At 37.3% G+C, this 13,724-nt stretch overlaps 1 protein-coding gene across 4 annotated transcripts in view; it reads left to right on the forward strand.

The window, feature by feature from the left end:
* Nucleotides 1–13,514, forward strand: part of HECW1 (HECT, C2 and WW domain containing E3 ubiquitin protein ligase 1) — a 455,900-nt gene extending 442,386 nt beyond the window's left edge. For all 4 annotated transcript variants that reach the window (XM_036231048.1, XM_016118948.2, XM_016118947.2 and 1 more), the window contains 4 exons: nt 1,284–1,430; nt 2,867–2,981; nt 5,020–5,218; nt 11,677–13,514. In XM_036231048.1, the coding sequence (XP_036086941.1) occupies nt 1,284–1,430; nt 2,867–2,981; nt 5,020–5,218; nt 11,677–11,788 (573 nt within the window). In that variant the 3' untranslated portion in view covers nt 11,789–13,514. The remainder of the gene's footprint in view (nt 1–1,283; nt 1,431–2,866; nt 2,982–5,019; nt 5,219–11,676) is intronic.
* The last annotated feature ends 210 nt before the right edge of the window (nt 13,515–13,724 follow it).

A 13,724-nucleotide genomic window follows, 5' to 3' on the forward strand; every position in this document is an offset into this window, starting at 1 on the left:
GACCTAAAACAATAAAATTCATAGAAGAAAACATAGAAACTAAACTCAAGGACCTTGGACTAAAAAGGATTTTATGAATTTGACCTCAAAAGCAAGAGAAGTAAAAGCAAAAATAAATAAATGGGACTGCATCAAACTAAAAAGTTTCTGCTTAGCAAAAGAAATTGTCAGGTAGGTAAAGAGAGAATCACCCGAATTGGAAAATATATTTTCAAACAACACCTCCGATAAGGGCTTAATATCCAAAACATTCAAAGAACTCAAACAACTCAATAACAACAAAAACAACAAAACAATCCAATTAAAAAATTGGCAGAGAATCTGAAGACTCTTCTCCCTAGAAGACATACAAATGGCCAACAAATATATGAAGAGATGCTCAACAGTGCTAGCTATTAGGGAAATGCAAATCAAAACCACAATGAGATACCATCTCACACCTATTAAGATGGTTATAATCAACAGGATAAGTAATAACAAGTGTTGGAGAGGATGTGGAGAAATAAGAACCCTCATACATTGCTATTGGGACTGCAAATTGGTATGGCCACTATAGAAAACAGCATGGATTTTTCTCAAAAAACTAAAAATTGATCTACCATATGATCTAGCAATCCCTCTGCCTCTACTGGGCATTTACTCCAAAGACTCGAAAACTCATATCCAAAGACATATTTGCACACTGGTGTTCATAGCAGCATTATTTATAGTGGCCAGGACAGGACATGGAAGCAACCACAGTGTCATATGATAGGTGATTGGCTAAAGAAGCTGTGGTACATATAGACAATAGAATATTACTCAGCCATAAGAAGAGATGAAATACTGCCATTTGCAACAACATGGATAGATCTTGAAATAATCATACTAGGAGAAATAAGCCAGACATAAAAGTTTGAAAATCACATGATATCACTTATATGTGAAGTATAAACTTAAAAGCAACAAATAAACAGAACAAACAAACAGAGACTCATGGACATGTACAATGATCTAGTGGTTATCAGAGGGTGAGGGTAAGGCGGAGTGGGAAAAAATAAATAAAATGTTTTAAAAAAAACCCCAGTTACTCTTTATTTTAAAAAAGGCAACTTTTCTCATATCCGCTTAGAACAACCTGAGTCATTTTAGTAACTTCTAGGATAGGAAAAGAACTATGGAGGTAATAATGCTAAATCTATGTGAAGAGAATTTTTGCATATAGATCATACTCCTTTAATTGATATGTTTCACTAAGATAACCTCAGTCGACAAGCTTCACAATCTTTCTTTTGTTTTACAAGGTAACGGAAAGGGAGTTAAAATCTGGAGGAGCCAACACCCAGGTGACGGAGAAGAACAAGAAGGAGTACATCGAGAGGATGGTAAAATGGCGAGTAGAACGTGGTGTGGTGCAGCAGACGGAGGCCCTTGTGCGGGGTTTCTATGAGGTGAGGCTCAGTTCCAGCTGAAGAAGGTATGATGTATGCCAGAGCCTTCATCACCAGACACAGATTGTGAGAAAAAGGGAGAGAAAGAACCAGAGCAGGCAAAGGGCTCATCTCTACTCACCAGAGTTTCAAAGAAGACCTTCTTGAGGTAGATAAATAAGGGATCAAAGTTCTCTAGGAAACCCAACTCTTGTGGTAGGTGAAAAGTGCTCTCACAAAACTGATATTGATGTGGCTCTTGTGTGCCAGATGAGAAAATATACAGCATATCCTGTCAAGGTATGTTCATGTTGCATTTCCTTTCATTCAATGAAATAAACATAAAGGAATTGAAGGCATTGGAAGACATTGTTTACTCGTGCAAGATTTTTATTTTGTTATATTATGTGCCACATAATTCATGCTGAGGTGGTAAATCAAAAAGACAATGATAGCTGTTAGCCTTCCTGTACACCAAAAATTGTCATCCTTAAATGTTTTCAGTTTAGAGTCTGTAAGCGTTTCCTTAGGGCTTGGATCATTTTTTCCCTGCCATAATGGAGAATCACATGGGTCACTCACTGGCTCATCCACCGTTGGTTTGATTAAAAGAGGTGCTCACTACAGATGTTCAATTGTGCCTGATACATTTGGCAACAAGATGGAAAGCCAGAGATCAAAACCCTAACAAAGCAGGTCCTTCCAGATTTTTAAAGAAGGGAGAAAGGAAGTTAGGGGGAATAAATATACAATCATTTTAATATATAATGCCCATTCCTAGTAAATGTCATAGTTTGATGTGGAAGAGAGGATAACTTTTAAGTGAAATGGTAATACCAACAGCTATTTAGTCACTTCAAAGTGATTTGGACTTTTTGTCTTTAACATATGTAGGAAATAAAGCTGAAAGCAACAAACAAATAAGATAAACAGAAACTCATGGACTGAGACAACAGTTTAGTGGTTACCAGAGGGAAAGGGGGAGAGGGATCACATAGATAAGGGTAAAGGTGATGTAAGGTGATGAAAGGAAATTTAACTTTGAGTAGTGAACACACAATGCAGTATACATGTGGTATATTATTGAACTATATACTTGAAACCTATATAATTTTATTAAACAATGTCACCCCAATACATTTAATTTAAAAAATAAAAATAAAATAAATAAAATAAAATGCAATGTTACTTGGAAATTTAAATGTGACTAGAAATAGTCAAATCAGGCTTTTTCATAGCATCTATCTGAGGTGTGTATCAGAGGTAGTGAAAAGCACTTTTTTGAGTTCCCTGCTCATAAATGGCTTACATTTCAAAGTGCAATGTGCAATGATAGCACTTTGGGGTGGGGGAAGTAATAAATGATGATCAGTTTCTCAGCTTAAGCCATAGAAATAATAATGAATATAACTTTTGATGTGGTTGAACTGTTTGCGGAAGCCTAATCTGTGTTTCAGGTGGTAGACTCTAGGCTTGTCTCCGTGTTCGATGCCAGGGAACTGGAGCTGGTGATAGCTGGCACAGCAGAAATTGACCTACACGACTGGCGGAATAACACTGAGTACCGGGGAGGTGAGCTGGCAGAGCTTGTGATGATATAACTATCACAGACACAGTTCCTCGCTTTTTAAAAATTTATTATTGAGGTAAAATTGACATAAAATTCACCATTTTGAAGTGAGCAACTCAGTGGCATTAGTACAGTAACAATCTTAAGCAACAATTACCTCTAGCTAGTTCTAAAACACTTTTATCTTCCCAAAAGAAAACCCTGTACTCATTATGTGGTCGTTCCCCATTCTTTCCTACCCCCATCCCAGTGACCATCAATGTGTATTCTGTTGCCATGGATTTACCTATTCAGGATATTTCATGTAAATAGAGTCATACAATACATGGTCTTAGCATACTGTTTCAAGGTTTGTCTATGTTGTAGTAGATTTCATTACTTCATTTATTTATGGCTGAATAATATTTCATTTTATATATATGTATTCATATATATTTATAATGTGAATATAAAATAACATTTCTACACACATTTTATCACTTTTTGAAGACTACAAAAACTTACCCTTACTTCAACATATGTGTAAAGTATGTTCTTGTGTATGCCTTTCTCCAACTTCCAATTTGAATCTTCCTTCAGTTGACAATAATCCCTGATGGTAGTCTCTAGCCTAAGTTGGTGTCGATGCAAAAGGGAACATAGCTGCCCATGGGCCAGTTCCTAAATTCAGTTACCAGCTGGCAGGGAATCATGTCCCACTTCCTATAGAATTGGAGCCCTCTTCACCTCTGTCCTTGTTTGCTGTAACCCAATTCTGTTATCTTTCCAAAACCATTTTCTAACCCCTCCTAACACTGCCAAACTAGTCTTCCTAAAACATTATTTTCATCAGGCCACTTTCCTCCCCACAAAACAAGCTACTTATTACCTATAGAAGACATCTTTGGCAGGTTTTGTTTTGTTCCGTTTTTGTTTTTTGCCTCAAAGTCCCTTTCTCATGTAAAATATTATAGAGAAACTCCAATCAGTAAATGGAGAGAGAGCAAGAGACCCACTATTTAAGCCTCTCATTACCCCAATACACTCAACCACAAGAAGCTTTTGTGCAACCACTAGGCTCTTCTTGATCTGGTAGAAAAAACACTGACCTGAGGTATCAATTCAAAATGTCTCTCCTGGCTGTTAAGGCCTTCTAAGGCCCCCATCAAATTTTCTTTCAGTCCTCACCAGATCTCTTTCTCTGCTAGTCAGCTTACTATTCTCTGCATATTTCTTCCTTAATCTTGTTATTTTTTATTTCCTCTGCCAGAAATATTTTCTTCTTCTCCTCCACTCATACAAACCCTTTGCATGCTAAACTCATGCCTTAATTTTTTATGAAGTCTTCACTGTATCTACCCCAGCCCACATTGATATCTCCTATCTTTCAATGCTTCTTGCATTTGCAGTCAGCAGCAAATCATTCACCTTAACCAATCCGAGCTTTCTTCCGACTGTACTCCGAGAGGTACCCAACATTTCTCCCCTGGGCCCAATTTGTCTCAGTTGGTGGCTAGCCTGAGAGCAGCTGCTTCAAGCACACCAATAGCTGCTGGAAAGCTTGATATCTTCCATTCACCAAGGCTGCCCTTTACCTCCAGCCTTTCTTAAGTCTTAGACTCTTCCACAGTATATAGTGACCAAGAGCTAAGACATCAGAAAAAAATAGAAATATGATGAAATACTGTATTCATAGAAAGTTTTGTTTCTTAAGGATTCCAAAGATCTCTACCAAGCCTAGCCATTCCTGTCTACATTTATATGAGGCAGGAAATGACTGGAGGAGTGCCAGTTATTTAGAGAACAAACATCTCTGAGGACATCCCTCAGAATATGTAATCTTTTCATAAAATGGCTATTTTCTAAAATTGCTTTTCTTTTAAAATTGACGGTTACATAAATTATTTTAGATCTACCTAAAGGTCATCATTAGAGAAATCAGCAAATCAAAAGCAGCTGTTCAGTTCCTATCATACCTGTTACGTATTTCATATCTCTTCCCCCTCTCCTCTTTCCTCCTTTCTCCAAATCCTCTCTTTCTGTGTCTTTTACTCCATTCAGGTTATCATGATGGTCATCTTGTGATCCGCTGGTTTTGGGCTGCGGTAGAGCGCTTCAATAATGAGCAGAGATTAAGATTACTTCAGTTCGTCACAGGTACATCAAGTGTGCCCTATGAAGGCTTCACAGCTCTTCGAGGAAGCAATGGGCTTCGGCGTTTCTGCATAGAGAAATGGGGGAAAATTACTTCTCTCCCCAGGTATGAAGCTCTTCCCAATCCTCAGGAAACCTGCTGAAGAGGGCAAAGTATGCTTTGTTATTTGAGCTTGTTATATGAGTTACTATTGAAAAGTGCAAGTGAGTCTCTGGGAAATAAATTTAGACCATATTCTTAGAAAGTTTTTGATGATTGAATCTATTTGGTCTGTAATATCATGGTACACATGTCGGTTATGAGAAGCTTTCCAATTCGTGTGTAGCCCAGTTTAATTTAAAGAAGAATGTCTCACCTGGTTTTCAGGGTGGATATTAGGGTGGGAGGAGGTGAGAAGAGGCTGGAAGCCCAAACACTTAACAGCTCTGTATCTGTATTTCTACAGCATATCACTTGATACTCCTCCATAGGATAGTTATTCATGTACATGTTACATTGTTCCTACTATGCTTCTATGCTTTAAAACATGTAAGGATACGACTGCATATATCTCAGGTCTCTACAGTGACTCCTATATAGTAAGCCATTGAGGAAAGTATTGTGAGATAAATGCAGAAAAGGAGGCTTTAGTGATACAGGCAATTTAACAGAATGAATTTCTTTTAACGTGAGTTTTAATCCCCATAGTTCCTGGGTCCTTTCTATGCCACTTTGGGTAGCATATTCCTGATCAGTGAAATAAAGAGCACTAAAGAGATACTTATGTATAGGTACTATCAAAATAAATACTGCTCAACAGACCGAAGAAAAGATTGGTTCATATGATTTTCTTCTACTATGATATTTTCTAACCATAAAAGAAGATTCATATTAAATTCATGGCCTTTCCAGATACCTTGGCTAAGTTCCTATTGTGGAAGGATTTACTGAACTATAATTTTCATAGCTTTCTCAGACTTGACATTCGCAAAATGTTCTGGAGACAATTCCCTTGATGTCTGTGGCATTAGGAGGCCAAGGAAGCAGAGTGCATGCCTAGCTGGTTTATAACAGCTTAAAGCTGTCACATAATTTTCAGCCCTGTCTTTATCCACTTAGTTCAGCAGACTCTTAGGGCTCGTTTGGTTGGTTATGCTAATGGATGAATCTACTGAGTTAAGTCTGACAGAAAAAAAATAAGGCTTAAAAGGCAAGATTTCCATTTGTCTAGTTGAATGATAAATTTGGAGGATGAGGTACTTTGGGAAAATTCTGCTCTTATTTTAGAGAAATGAGTTTGAGTCACTATTTGTTGATAGATTACTCCCACAGTGTGCACATCTAGGAGGGGCTTAGATATAAGGCCAGGATGTGTTCAGGAAAAACTGCCAAGTCAGTACAGAGGATAAGATATCCAAAGCAGTACTGCAGTTGAGAGAGATAGTTTAGTGGGCCACTAAGAAAAGATCCTGCTGAGGAGTTTCTATTTTATACTTTAGGAAATAGATGTCATTTAGGGTCGCAGATTGAACTTGATTATGTATTTACTTTGGGAAGCTTTTAAATATATATTAATACTATGAACCCACACAGAGAGTTTACAACACAGATATTGGGCTTATGAACATGTTCTTTATATTTGGGCCAAAGCACTTATAAAAATGTTGCTGCTCTGCAACCATAGAGAGGGTTCCTAGGGGAAGCAGGGACTTTGCCCCAGGCCAGGAGAACCCCAAAAAGCAAGTGCTGATATGGCTCTCTAAGAAAATAGTGAAATTGATCCTCTGAATAGTAACCCCTGACTGGTCTCCCTTGTACATATTCTGAAGATCCAAGAACTGAATAAGTGTCATCTATGTTTGAAGAGAAAGAAATACCTTCTGACTTCCAAGAACAGGAGTTTGGGAAGACCAGGCCAAGCCACATGGCAGGTGGTAGGAAGTACTGAAGTTGGTGGGAGCTGCCGCTGCAGTGAGTTGGGGCTGGGAAGGGCCTAGAGGCTGGCAGGGGCACCAAATAAACACAGGGTGATCCAGGACTTCCAAGAGACTGTGAGCCTCCGTATGCACTGCCCACACTTAAAGGAGAGGTGTTCTGCAGCTGCTTTGTCCTCAGATCTTTCACCTACAGAAAGACACTGCCTTCCCAAATGAGAATACCAAATAGTGTCAAAGCAAAATTTGGGTCATAGCCAGGCTAATTAAAATCTTTATGTCTGTTCAAGTCCTTGTCTTCTAAAAACTGGGTGAGGGTTAGAAAAAAGGACTTTGATAATAGAGGATTCTAGAATATAATTTTACAGTGTCTGGTGAAGAAACTTCTTAAACCTTCATAGCTGAAATATAAGAGAGGTGAGATGGTCACTGGGGTTGTGGTCGAGCAATAAACAGATCATCCCTGTAGACTCAGATGCTACATAGTCTGATGAAAGGGCCTGAAATGGAAAGTCTTTAAGCCAGAGATTTTAATAAATGTAATTATCCAGAAAGTCAGAAGGTATAGAAGGTGTGTGTCTAGAGAACTAATTTTCCTGATTTTCAAACTTTTTAAACTATAGCCCGCATAAAGGAATACCATTTACATCACTACCTAGAATATGCATATGAATTTGTGTGTGTGTATGTATGTATGTATGTGTGTGTGTATGTATGTGTATGTGTATATATATGAAACACAAGTTCTCTCAAAACAATGCTTTATCCTGACTATCTGCCCATGATACACACTATTTTCTATTCTATCTAATTTCATTAAAATGAAATGTCAGACAAAACCTGTAGTTTGGTGGGAAATGATCTAAATAGTATGAGATTCAAAGGAAAAGAAATGAAAATTTTGATCAAAGATTAAAAAGTAATGATCTGGAATTGGCAACAAAGAATGAGAAGAGTGTTCATCCATATCACAGAATGTGTCAGGGTGAGCAATGGCCATTTTCATTCATGAGAACTAAGGAGGGACACTAGGACTTGGAGGCCATGTCCAGACAGAGTTCTAGAAGGGGGAAGAGTTTCCTTATTATGAGAAAAAGTTTGGAGAGGGAATGGAGGAAAGAGAAGCACAGAAGCTAGTCAGAGTAGACATAGCCCAAGACAGTGAGGAGACAGAATAAAGGACAGGAGAAAAGCTTAGAATTCCTTAGGAACATTTGCTGTAGGGACAAGGGATAACAGACCTATGAGTTATGAGCCAGTTAACTGGCCTAAAAGTTTTAAACAGAATTCTTACATAAACATGCTTCCCCATAAATGTAACCTAGCCAGGGTAGAGGTAGTCAGCTTAATCTATAATGGTGGTTCTCAAGGGGGTTCAGGGGAGAGGTGGTTTTGCCCCTGAGGAAATATTTGGCAGACATTTTTGTTTTGCTGGAGAGGTGCTACTGGCATCTATTGAGAAGAGACAAAGAATGCTGCTAAACCCCTACTATGCACAAGACAGCTCCTCACAACAAAGAATTATCAAGTCCAAAAATGTCAATAGTGCTGAGGTAATAAATACTGCTCTTTAGGCTGCAAGGCTACAAAGGAAGCATGAGGGAGTCACTGGGAGTTTGGGGGAAAATGGCAGCCATTGAGAGGTGGTAGAGAAGCCAAGGGGAGAGAGATGTTCAAAGGAAGAGCAGTTAAATGCTTTTAAAGAGCCTGAGGTGGGAGTAGAGAATGAGCCTCTGTATTTAGGAATCAAGAGGTTATTTAAAAACTTGAAAGAGTAGAGTAAGTAGTGATGAGAGTGAGAACCCATCTGAAGAATGAGGCTGTAGTTGGGCAGTGGAAAAAGACATAAAAGAAGACACAACTGGCATAACTGGACTCCCAACTGGCTGGACAGCAGCAGAGAGTAGTAATTGTTGCTTCCTTTTGCTGTTGGCTTTTTAACCAACCAAAGAGGAACAAGACTATCTTTGGCACTGTATTCATTAATATTTTAATCAATTACTTGGAAACAATTAAGTAGACAGGGAAATCATCTGTGAAGAAGACACAAATCAGAAGGGTGATTAAAACAATGATTGGCACAATTCAAATTTAAAATTATCTCAAAATGCTAGAACCCCAGATTAACACCAATGTACTGAAATTTGACCTGCCAAGATTAAAAAAAGAAAAAAAAATTCCCATATGGAGTTCCAAAATATCAATTGCACAAATGGGAGATGAGGGTGATTCATTTGCCAGCAGTCATGTAAAAAAGACTGAGGGTCTTAAGTCCCTACAAGTATGATACAGATTCTAAAATCATGATTGCAATGTGGTTACATTGAGAGAATATTATGTTTAAATTATTAGTTACAGTTTACAAAAAGCATTGTGTGTATTCTATCATTAATGCTCCTTGCAACAACTCACTGAGGGGCTCAGAGCATGTATTATTATTCCCATTTTGTAAGTGAGAAAACAGAGACTTAGAAAGATTAGTTGATGTTCCTAAGGTTATAAAGCTAGTAAGTGGCTAGACTGTGATCAGAATGGAGGTTTTCTACCCCTAGTTCCGTGTTTTCTCAACTACCAACCCCTCACTTGAAAGCACTGGGTTCAGTGCACAGAGAATGAGGTAAGCAGATGCTCTATGTTGTCAGAACCATACCTGGAGGGCACTAAGTCTTTAGGGTTGCTTAATAGATTGTGATTTGATTGTGTTTATTCATTTTAAATTACAAACTAGAATTTAAGGGAATTAACTAAGGCTATAGATACATGCAATAAAAGCAATTCTTGAAGAAACTGTGGGTGTTCAGACCAGGTCTTGAAGAGGTACCATTTGCTATTATTTTCAATTTACCCCCAGAAATTATCTTTTAAAGAATTAATGTATTTTCTATATATAAGATTTTTTCCCCTGTAGTATTTCCACTTATGAGTACCAGTTAAAATGACCAGAGGAAGAAAAGCAAGAATATATTTTGCTCCTAGCTAATTCAGCCAGTTCCTAAAGCACACTGGGGATATTTCTGCCCCACTTAACTTGATTAGCCATATCCCAGAGTACATCCTAGTTTCAATATTTCTAAACAGAGAAACACCACTCTAGCTGTCATCCCACTCAAATACTGAGTACTCTTCTACTTTTACTCAAACAAATAAACTTAAGCAAAATATTTCAATTATTTTCTTTTGAAATCAGCATAAGGTTTATGAATTTTAGATGATAATCTGAGACCTCTGCTAATCTGCCTACTTTTATGTTTCTTTCCAGTCAAATCCTCAGAGCCTAAGGCCATATACTCTACTATCCTGTGCCTACCCTTGGAGCTTGGGGTGGAAGTGGGGAGAGTGTTCTAAGGACAGTGAGGGAGGTGTTAACAGGAGGAGGAGGAATGGATGCTGGGAGGCGAAAATAAAAGCATCCTCCCCAGCCATTGAGAAGCTGTAGAGAAGCCAAGGGGAGAGAGATGTTCAAAGTTATAGATCATATACAACTTCCCTGGAGATCTTATCATTTTAAAGAAGAGTTTAATATCCCAAGTAAAATTCTAATGAGGAGGGAATGTTATTTTTTGGTTAGGATTTTGTTTATATGTAAATTTGTTTTGTAATTAAAAATAATTTTATTATTATTTTATATTCATTATTTTGTGTATTTTATCTTATAGTGGCCTTTTTTGTGCCAGTTAGCTTCTCAAAAACACCATTTCAACCCACCAACCCTTCTAAGGAGGAAGAGGCATTAAATTACCCTTCAGCTGCACCCAACGACCTTTCTCCCTTCTTTGGTACAGGATGTGGTATCAACCAAGGATTCTAAAAAAAAAAAATACAAAAATACAAAGAACCTCTGACAAGGAGCAGCCTAGTCAGTCAGATTTGAAGTTCCACAGGAGGATTCTGTATTTCCTGAGCCTCTGAGCCCTGCACAGGTGATGTGAGGTCTGGTCCTGGTCCATATCAGGGGAATTCATTCCTTGTCTAGGCCAGACACTGGCATGTGTGAGTCTGTAGGATAAAACACATGACAAGTAAAGCAGAAACAAGGCCATGTGGCACAAGGATGCTTGCTCTAGAACTCAGGAAGGACTAGTCCACAGCCTCAGCTGTTCTTGTAAATGCAGCATAATTGCTTCAAGTTAGGTCTGTCCCCCTGGAAACTGTAGAGTAGCAAGACCGCCTCCAGGGTACGCCTGACTTGATAGAGTATTGTACTTTAGAATTCCGGGATATCCATTGACACTTTTAAGACAATTTATTAAGACCTAGAAATTAGAGCTAGGAAAGGAGACTTGGGAATATGATCCTGTAATATTAATTATATTTCTGCCTCACTAACTATATCTAAGTTCACAGCTCACTTGCAAAATAAACTTGATATCATAGTTTAATCATTGGTTTGCTAGTGTGGTTTAAGGGTAAGGTAGTTCGCTTTTTCTAGTTATTTCTATTTATTTTCTAGTTATTTCACTCTGTCAATTGGTCTATTCATATCTAGAAGGCTATGGTTATTAGTTTATAATGTGTTATGATAGTCCTAAACTGTGGTTCTGCTCACTTTTGATTCACTTTTGATTAATAGCTTCAGACTAATCACAAATATATCTAAACAAGTTATATCATGGAAATAGACACTTTATCAATTTTTTCTCTGCTATTCAGGGCACACACATGCTTCAATCGACTGGATCTTCCACCTTATCCCTCATACTCCATGTTGTATGAAAAGCTTTTAACAGCAGTAGAAGAGACCAGCACCTTTGGACTTGAATAATGAAATGGAAACTCGCCTGATTTTTTTCCTGGACAGTGACATGACTCTTTCTGTGATAACCCCCCTTTCCATTTCCTTGAATCAACTTTCCTTTGATTTTAGTATTCTGTGATTTTTATTTTCAAACCAAATCAGGATTAACAAAAAAGCTGTGCATGAAGAACTGCCTTCTTCTAAGTTTTAACCTTCAGGTTTATCTCTTCTATTTTCAATGAACTGCTAGCTTGTATGCAATATTTAAAAAAACAGCTGTCTTGAGGTCTATGTATATCTCCACATACCTCCATTACTAACAATGAAATATGAATGCAAGTTGACCAAATGATAATAAATGTTTACTTCCATTTACATAATTTAAGGGAAAATTTGAGTATTAAGCATTCCCAGCTTTTATATGCCCATGTCTTTTGAGCAGAGCCACCGTTTTTTATAATTTCTAACAACCAACTCCAGAACTAGGAGTTGATCAACTCTTTCTTTTTGTCCCACTCTACTTTCCCTGTGTATATTATTCATGAAAAAACAGCAATGGAACACTCAAAACTTTTATACATTAAACTCATGATTCATGTGTGGCATCAGTCCCATCAGCTGGAACTAGACATATGGTGCCAATATTATACTTTCCAACAAATAATAACAACAAGTTAAACACCTTCTGCTGATGAAAAGCAGTGTACCCCAATGGTTGTGGGGATTGTGACTCAACTTGAGTTTAGAGAAGTCTTGGAGGGGCACCACCCCTTGTGAACACTCACCACACTAGAAGCACTAACTTGTGCACATGTCCAAGAAGGATATTGTGTACCATAAATGACAAGGCTTTTACCCCTATCATGTTGTACAGAATGTGATAAAGCAAACAGAAAAAAAGGGAAGGAGGACATATTAGATTGGTTTGAATACCTGAGTTCTTTACTGTTTTGTTCTGTTTTGCTTTGTTTAACCTAGCTACAGTGCTACGCAAAGGGAAAAAAAAATATAGATACTCTCATGACCTCTTTTAAAGCCAGGTAATATTTGCTTGACAGACATTTTTATTTTAACTTTATATTAGTTTTTTCATGATTTTTTTTCTTTTTTTTAATTAAAAACAAAAGATATTTAAATTCCTTTACATCTGATCATCCACAGGGACCACACTAAATAAAAAGCTGCAGATAGTGATGGTGCTTGTTAGGTTTCAAGGACAATATAGAATTTCTCCTTCATCCACAGCAATCCTCCCAGAGCAGAGATCTAACGCTCTAAAGGCATGTTGATTTGTGTTAAAATAGACATCCAATTTATTTTAGCATTCGGTAAAAGAATATCCCAGAAAACTTAATATTTTCAGAAAAATAGTTAATTGTAGGCTCCAAAGATATTCTAAGGTCTCGATTACATTTGGAATAAGCCCAAGCATAATTGTCATTTTCTATTTTTCTAATCTTGTCATCCATGTTTTCTAAAATCATCATAAATGAAAGTGTTTTTCTTCACTGGGAAAAGAAGAGCTAATAAGACCCTATTGTTGAAATGTCACAATGTTGTTTTTAATATAGTAAACAAGAGAGAAATGTGAGAAAATGTAAGACAAAGTTAATTTCATAGAAAGCTATGCCTTGTGCTCATTATATCAGTCTGTTTCTGGACAGTGCATTAATTATATTTCCTGCACTCCAAAATAAAACATTCCTTTTTTTTTTTGGTTTTCTTTTTTCCCCCTCAGCTTTATTGAAGTATACTAGACAATTAATTGCTCATATTTACATTCAATGAGTTTTTTCAATTATAATTGGTATACAATAATATATTAGTTTCAGTTGTACAGCGTAGTGATTAGAGATCTATATAACTCACAAAGTGGTTACCCTACTAAATTAGTGCCCCTCTATCTTCTTACTTATTTTTTACAATATTGTTGACAGTTTTTATTATGCTACTTTATATCTCC

This window comes from Rousettus aegyptiacus, unplaced genomic scaffold (assembly GCF_014176215.1).
Source record: "Rousettus aegyptiacus isolate mRouAeg1 unplaced genomic scaffold, mRouAeg1.p scaffold_m13_p_13, whole genome shotgun sequence".
Lineage (NCBI taxonomy): Eukaryota > Metazoa > Chordata > Mammalia > Chiroptera > Pteropodidae > Rousettus > Rousettus aegyptiacus.